The sequence below is a fragment of the Cyprinodon variegatus genome, unplaced genomic scaffold (genome assembly GCF_000732505.1).
Source record: "Cyprinodon variegatus isolate N-32 unplaced genomic scaffold, C_variegatus-1.0 Scaffold507, whole genome shotgun sequence".
NCBI classification, from domain to species: Eukaryota; Metazoa; Chordata; class Actinopteri; order Cyprinodontiformes; family Cyprinodontidae; genus Cyprinodon; species Cyprinodon variegatus.
In genome coordinates this window covers 568,211-576,718 of record NW_015150960.1, presented here as the reverse complement: position 1 = coordinate 576,718, position 8,508 = coordinate 568,211, and the positions used below count along the sequence as shown (strand labels likewise).

General features: G+C 35.5%; 1 protein-coding gene across 1 annotated transcript in view; it reads right to left on the bottom strand.

The window, feature by feature from the left end:
* apbb1ip (amyloid beta (A4) precursor protein-binding, family B, member 1 interacting protein) overlaps positions 1 to 8,508 on the bottom strand; it is a 34,933-nt gene that overhangs the window by 24,106 nt on the left and 2,319 nt on the right. The window contains exons 2-3 of the mRNA XM_015390645.1: positions 1,483 to 1,542; positions 459 to 546 (exon numbers count right to left, since the gene is read on the bottom strand). Of these exons, the coding sequence (XP_015246131.1) occupies positions 459 to 546; positions 1,483 to 1,542 (148 nt within the window). The remainder of the gene's footprint in view (positions 1 to 458; positions 547 to 1,482; positions 1,543 to 8,508) is intronic.

Below are 8,508 nucleotides of genomic sequence, written 5' to 3'. Positions count from 1 at the left end.
TATCTATCTATCTAATCTCTAATCTAATCTCTAATCTAAAATATCTATCTCTGAGTTGTTAATTTTTTAGTTGCAGTTTTTAATCTAAAAATGATTCTGTAAGATCAAGTGAAGAAATAAAAGAGGAAGGGGAGAACAAAGATAGGAGTTGCTTGTCATATCTGGGTGTGACCTTTCTGTGAAATACTACTGGTTTCACAGCCTGTTTAGGACACAAACACAAAGTGTGATTAGGCCTTTTTTTCAAAGGTTAAACATAAAAGAAAACAGAGCAGAACAGCTAAGTGATTCTCTTTCTCTCTAGATATCATTGGTTACTTTAATTTTCCATTTAACTGATAAAACTGATGACCATGTCCTGTCTTTACTCAACTTTAGACATCAAATGGAGCGCCGTTGTGTATGTTTTCTCAGAATAGCTCACAGTCAGAGAGAATGACACTAAAAAGTAAAGTCACCATTCAAGTCATTGAAGCCGATGGAGAGGTTGATTTCTTGCTCAGCGCTGGGGAGTGGTTTAGGAGGGACTGTTTCCTGTCCAAGACTCTGCAAAAAATAAAAAGAAAGAGTGTATACTTTTTTTTTAAGATGTATTCCTTAGAGGTTCAATGCAAATCAAGTTTCTATGTACATCATCCAGTTCTGAAAATAATTCTGCTCCATCACATAGGAGCATAGAAACTCAATGTATCTCAGTTCTTTGAGACAATGAGGGAAAGATCTCTGATCAACTAAATGATCGGCATCTAATAGGCAACTAAAATATATCTAGAGTCAATATCATTTACTGATTAACTGATAAGTCATTATTTAAAAATGAATATATATATATATATTTTATTTTTTTTTATTTTATTTTTTCTTTACGCTACTAAAATAAATCCTCACGCAGTAGTTATTTTGTTTCATAATTTGTAGGAAAACCGTTTTATCCTAGTCCTGTTTTAAGATGGTGGAAGGTTTCTTTAGTTATACTCCTTATTTCTTATTTCAATACTAAATTTAGGTTCGAGTCAGTTGTGACTTTCAGCGTGATTAAATCTTGATAATGCATCTATACAAAAAGTAAATGGGGCTAATTGAGCTAAATGCAAAACAAAGTTTTGCATTTAGCTCAATTAGCCCAGAAAAAAGCGATGTTAATTAATCCATTTCGTAAAAATGTAATATAACACAGTGATGCTATTGGAATCAACCACATGAGTGGAAAACTCTTTTACTTGTATTTGAAAACATTAAATGACATTGCATCACAGCCATTGATGTCCTTCTTTATATTTTTCTTTCCGTGTATTGATTTCTGCTCACAGCACTCGCTGATAATGATTAACTCAACTCAAAGAGAAAGCAAGAGAAATTGAAAAAGTTAATTGGCTCATTAAACAGTAAAAAAAAAAAAAAAAAATCTATCAAACTGGTCAATAATTCCAAGAGAATAAGACCTTATACTGAAAGTCCAAAAAAGTTACAAATATTTCTCACCTGCGTAAGGAGGTCCATTTCCCCCAGCAGGTCACTAAACATGGCATCAATATCATCCATCTGAAATAACAAAAATGATTGGTTATTTGCTAAGCTTTTACATGGATAGATTTAAAAAATCAGCAAACTTTTAAAAAATAACATAATTCAATAAAGGAAGTGTGACTACAGCCCAACTGGGATTGTCAAAATAGAAAGGGATTCGAAATATTTATAACATAAAACAGGAAGCAACATTGTGTTTTATGAGTAAAGGTGCTAATACAATCATTTAACACTAACACTGCTATAAAGAAGAACAGAAATAAAAATATTCAATTTCAACCCATTTTTTATTTGTTAGCAATGTGCCGCCATAGCAAGCTGCTTTTTAGTTAAGTATCCATCCACCACACCATTGCTTCAGAGATAGGCTTAAGGCTTGTGCGATATGTATGAAGTCATATTCTTTTTTTATGAGGGAAAAAATTAAATATGAAGTAAAATCTTGCATAATGTTCCTTTTTACACACAAAGCACCACCGAATAGCTGGTTGCAAAAAAATTAAAAACAAGCTATAAAGACTAGATGCTATTACTTTGTAGGTTGTTGTTAATGGGGTGCTTCTAGAATTAGAATAGAATTCAACTTTATTCTCATTCCACTGTCACAAGTACAGAGCAACAAAATGAATTCTCTGCATTTAACCCATCTCTTTGAGGAGCAGTTAGCTGCCATTTTCCAGCGCCCGGGGAGCAATGTGGGGTAAAGGGTCTTGCTCAGGGAGACAGAGTGGCAGTGGGGCATCGAACTCACAACCTCAGTATTCAAAGCCCTAGGCCGCCACTCCCACTACTATACATAAGAGAAGGAGATACATCAGAAGGACATATGAGAACTAAAAATATTGGGAAAGTGCAAAACAAAAAGTGTAAGAAGTAGCAAAATATGTACATTCATCAAATATTAATTTCGTGTTATACTTAAAAAGTACTATTCTACCTGATGCAAAGTTAAAAGTAGTGTTTTGCCAATGCCATTTTTGGCCCAGATACCGATGCCTGGCTATACAGTATTGACCGATACCATCTGTTTGAAATTGTGTGTGTGTATATATATATGAAGAAGTGCATAGTACTTTTATGTAAAATAATTGCCATCATGGATTTGTCAAGCTGCTGCCTTCCTTTGTGAAGCAGGAAAATGACTAATACAAAGTAAATCCAGTAGAACTTTTTATTTCCTACCTGGAATGGGTGACAATAGTTAAAATAAACTTTTGGCTCTCAAAATCGCTGCCCTATTTGTTGGTACTCGCCGATACTGATACCACCGTTTTAGTGCTGGATCGGGGCCCTGCCCGATACTGGTATCCGTGCAACACTATTTTAAAGCAACTGAATGGTTGGAAAGTAGTTATCTAAAACTACTCTGAGGTTTTTCTTCAGATTCATGTAAAAAAATGTGATATTTGTGTGCCGTTTTCTGCAAAGTGCAACTTACTTTCTATAGCTTGTAAAAGTGGTGTTGCTATAGGTGTAATACTAGAGCAATACCAGAAGACAGTAGAAGTAGATAGAAGAAATCCGTGCATGGATTCTTCAGCTTGCTTAAAAATAAAAACGAATGCGATAATTTTGAACGATAAAAACTTTGAACACAGCTTTAGTTTCTTAAGGCCATCAGGGATAAGTGGTTAGTGTAGTGATTGACCAAGACCAGAACCTTTAGAAGAACATAAAGACAATTACAAAGTTTGTCTTTCATCACCAGAGAAACAGTTCCAAGTTTAAAGGACTAACGTCTAAACAGGATTGAGAGTCTTAAGTGTAGATTAAGAATCCTGCTGCCTGCTTCCTCCCAAAAAGTAGGAAAGTGGAGCACATCATCTCATTTAAAAACCTATAGTCCCCTTTAGCTGTTCAGTCTAACAAAACTCAGACACGTAGCCACTTTAAGTCTGTAGTATAACTCTGCTTTCTTCTCTTTTTTTTCTCATATGTTCTGATCATGTACACCATTGTCTTGTTGATGACATGTGCTCTACAAATAAACTTGCGAGGCCTTACAGGGGATTTAGAGCCTCCATGTTGATAGCCTCTATATCCATGAGCCATGTGCTTACATTGGAAGTCCAAACATGCTGTAAAGTCAAATTAAATGAGCTATCATCCAGCTATTGGGTCTGCTAGTGTCTATTGTCAGAAATCAATGAACAAGGTGGACTGGTCACCCATGCAATAGCTATATAGAAATCCTATTTAGCTATGAAGGTAATGCTGTTTATTTTTTAGATTGTATACCCAGTTGATTGACAGTGTTTTCTAGACAGCAGCTCGACTGTACGCATGACTTCAGAGCCTCAAACCCTTGCTTTTGAGGTTGAGAAATTAGATTTTGTAACCAACTGAGCGTAATATCTGGACTCGGTGGAGGAAGTGGCTGAGAGGAGGGTACTGTCCAAGCTTACATCCATCATGGATTACACCTTCCACCCTTTGCACCAGACTGTAGAGGAGCTGAGCAGCTCCTGTAGTGAAAGACTTTTACACCCTGTTTGTAAAAAGGAGCACTACCGCAGGTCATCCATCCCTGCTGCCATCAGACTTTACAAGGTGGCCCTATAACTACAATAACTAATGTGCAATTACTATTTAATATTCTGTGTGATAACTATATATATATATATATATATATTTTTTTTTCTATTCTTTTCTATTCTATTCTATTTTATTCTATTCTATTTAATAAAATCCATCAATCTAGCAATACCAGCGAAACGTTTTTTGTAAATGAATATTCCAAATATTACAACCCTTGTAGATTACATGACCAAAGATAAGAAAAATGCCTGATTTACAATAGCAGACTCCATCACCAAGTCTCATCTTTTGCAGATCCACTTTTCTCTACAAGACCGTAACTCCTGGACCACTTAAGTTATGGTGTTTTAACGCAGCCATTACAAGAAACGAGCGTAAAATGGTGACCATCCAATCACAGACCAGATTAAGTGGCATTTTAGATGTTTGTAAAGTGAGCTTGAGCTGTCCGTACCTGAATAAGATGTTATTAGATTTCCTTACTGAAACACCATTTGGTGCGATTTCCTTTAAGGAAAACCTAAATTTGATTCCAGTATTCTGGTCGTCTTCTGGCATTAGCTACAAATGTAACAAAGTATCCTTTCTTTAAAGAAAATTAGGCTAATAGTTCCACATTTAAGCAAAACCAAGGGGCAATTGAAAACCACAGACAAGACTTGAAATGTAGTTAACCAAACAAACATATAAGGAAAGGCTGAATGCACATGCTTTCCACACAGCACATGTTGACATGTAAGAAACACTCCTCTAAAGTATGTGCAGGAAAGTTTTCCCTGCGGCTACAATATCTTGCCAAACATCTTTAACCCACCTTGATAGGAGAGAGTGCATGCATAACTTCAGGGTTTCGATATTTGTCAAAACCTGCCATGTCATGTTGTGCATGTTAAACCAGTGAGTCTCATTTTGTGTCAGTTTTTCTGTAACATACAAAGCAAGCTAGAGCTGTTAAAAAGGTGCAGGGCACCAGTATCTCTTGAAGCGACCTTGATTTACATCTGCCTTCACACAAACACCACATTCTAACACCAGTTTATATAAAGAGATGCAGTCAACCCTTTTGAAACTACAATATGATTTCAAATGCATGGTTCTAATTATGGTTTGTGAAAGTTTAAAGAGGGGGTAGCTGAAGACAAAAGATTATACAATTTTTAATAAATACAAATTAAACAACCACTTTGAAATCTAGAAAACTATTATCACTATATGATCAAAAATAATTATTAGGACAAATAAAAATAGCCCAAAGAACCACTTTAGTTAGAGTGTTTTCCCTGCTCCATAAGACACTGTAATTATATACAGTCAGCTGTACCTGCAATGTGTTTTTTGCTGCCTCATTTCTCAAAGTGAATATTATGCTAGTCCTGAAGGTGCCATCAAAACAAGGCACTGGTTGCAATTTCTCACACTGCAAAATAGGCATTAGCAGTAGAAAAGGGTGGATGTGTTGTTTGTTGCCATGATGCAGGCTGATGGTGGTTTGCTCATGGCAGAAATCCACTATAGTTTACCCTTGACCTTTGACCTTGTACAAGCATCTAACTTTTTCCACCGAGAGGCAAAATGATGATGCTTTTATTTGTTTGCTTGTTACTCTGTAACTGAATGACAAATGGTTGTTGGATGCTAATGTGGAACAATGACTTCTACTTCCTAAATCTGATTAAGGGTAGTTTTAATATGGCTGAATTTGATCCTCTTTGGGGGATTGTTATAGAATGACAGTCCCCTAACTTTAATTGTAGGGTTTGAAGTTTCTCTAGTATTAGTTTTTGTTGATTTTTTTTTTTTTTTTTAGTTTTTAGTTTTTTTTAGTTTTTAGTTTTTTTTTTAGTTTAGTTTCCTTGTTAGGTTTTAATTTTCTACTTAAAGAAAATTGTGTTTTGGTATTGTCTTAAAACTGTTGATAGTTTTGCTATATTCTGTTTATTAACTGTTAAGGGTTGGCCAAATTAATTTGGTTTGTTTACATTTTGCCAGTTGTTTTCTAGTTTATTTCTCTTGCTTAGTTCTTAACATTTTTAGTTGGTTTTGTTGTGATTTCATTTGTTCAGACGGATTCTCTTAGTTTGTTTATTGCAGTGTTTACGTTTTACGATTTCTTCCTCAGCCAGCGACTTCTGTTAATCAGTCAATGATCACTACGATAAGTGTTGTATAAATAGTGCTGGCAGAAAGGAAGGAACTAGGAAGAAGAAGCAGTGTGCTTCCCAGTGCTAATTCAGTTAGCAGAGGGACCTCATGATGTTCCTAGCTGTCGCTAGGAGCTTTAAGGTTGCCCACATTCCTTAGCATGACTGTATTATTTGTAATAATTGTATGTAGCAGTATGCAGCTCTTACAACAAGAACTTTAAGGTACCATTCACGGTCCTACAGCAATCCATTTTATTCCTCTGAGAACCATCAAGATAAAGAAATGTATCTGGCTAGCAAGAGCTAACAACAGGAATATCATGTCACTAAATAGAGGTATATATCCTTTTGAAGTAGGTAAAACTACTGAATATATAGGGATAAAGATATAATACCAGAGTATTTTACTCTTTTTAAGTTACATCATTTTGCCGTTTATGCCCCTCAATGCAGCTTAATGTATTTCTGATGGTTCATTAAGTTTCTTTACAGACAGCCTAGGAAAATATTTCAATGTGTGGCCAACTAGACAGCCTCAACTCTGCAGGATGCTTCCCATTCTGAGGCAATTGAATATTGAGCCATATATTCCAAACAATGTACATAGCTAGGTTGTGGAGAGTTTGAGCCGACTTCTTTGGGGGTTTTCATCATATTTGCGAAGGGCACGCTGACTGGAGAGGAAGTGGTAATAGGGTTAACTTCCTGTCATTCTACAAACGGAAATTCTCTCGGAAATGATGTCAGCAACCACCTGCAAGCTTTATGGGTGCTCCTTCCTTCGTTCTCAGCACGCCTCTTGGCAGGCGATACTTTAGGTTGAAGTTAAACCCTGACCAAATTTCGAAAAACCATTTCTTAAGTAACAGCCCTAGATTTACTGCAGATTTTTTCCTATTTTCTTTACCATGCATTATATGTTATATTTTGTCATGGCGACAATAAAGCAACCAGTAGGATTTTCGAACCCAGCTCACATAAAGGAAGATTTACTCTATCAGTCAAATGGCTTTGAAATGATAATCTCAGAAGCCCGAATGGGTGAAACAAACACTTTCTCTTACAAAAAGAAAAGAAAAGCAATTGCATTTGGAAGAGTTGAGAAAACATCTGCCAATGAAGACAACATTTGACCTGATCCTTAAGACACTTCCTCCTCAGATAAGGCTGAAATTGAGTCACATACGCAATGGTGCATGCTTTAGGAAGCGTTGCATTGCAGCTGAGAGACAACCACGAAAATGAGTCTCAAGTGAAGAAGGAATACTACTCTAAAATACTCTGATATGATGATAAACAAAGTTCTAAAAAATTCAAACTTAGAAAAACTTTTGATAAAATCCTTAAAAGAAATATGCTATTAAACAAATACCTTTTTGTAGTGCTATGAGGCTACCTTGTACATTTTTTGTTTATTAATTAAAAAAAGACCCCCCCGCCCCAAAAACGAAAAAAAATCCAATTGCAGCTTACTATAATTTTTTGTTGTTGAGTATAATTTTTAAATTCAAATGAGTTCAGTATTCCTAGATTATAAAATTATTCTAGTAATGTTAAACGTTGCGTGTTTAACAAGGTTTTTATTAAAGAGGGTTTTTAAGTAAATGGCTATAATAACCATTTTACTGTTTTTTGAGGGGTGACTCCCTGCAACTTTTAGATGTGCTTCTGCTTCAACACATCTCAGTGAAATAATCACGTCATAAAGCTCTGGAGGACTTCACTGCATGCTGAGGCAGTTGTTCAGCTATTTGATTCGGCGCTTTGACCCTGAATGACTTGTGTTTGACATCTCTGGTTTTAAATTTTGCTGGTTTACAATATATAAAGGTTTTAAAGTTGGGTGTTTAGGTTTAGAAAGACTGGAGCCATGTCAGAGCCAAAAACAAAGACCATCATAAAAAAAATCTTTATAGATGTTTGTTTCTGAAGTTATTAGATGAATTTACTACAAATTATTAAGTTGAACTTATAAAGTTACATTTTTAAAACAATGTGGGTATAAATTCACATCATAACAGCCCTATAAAGCTCATAAAACGTGTTCAACTGAACTGACTAAATTTTGCAGGAAACCTGGCAACCTGCTCATCATGTCATGTTTGTTTGGGCTTGTTGCAGAGCATACCTCACAGTTATTCTTTTGTTTTGGTTTTAGTCTTAATCTTACAACATTTCAACAGTTCTGATTTTCTGCACTTGAAATGTTTTACTCTCTTTAGTTGCACTTTTTAACCAAAGTGAGTTTATTTTCTGAACATCTGGAACTAGGGATGCACGATATAATCGGCCCCCTATC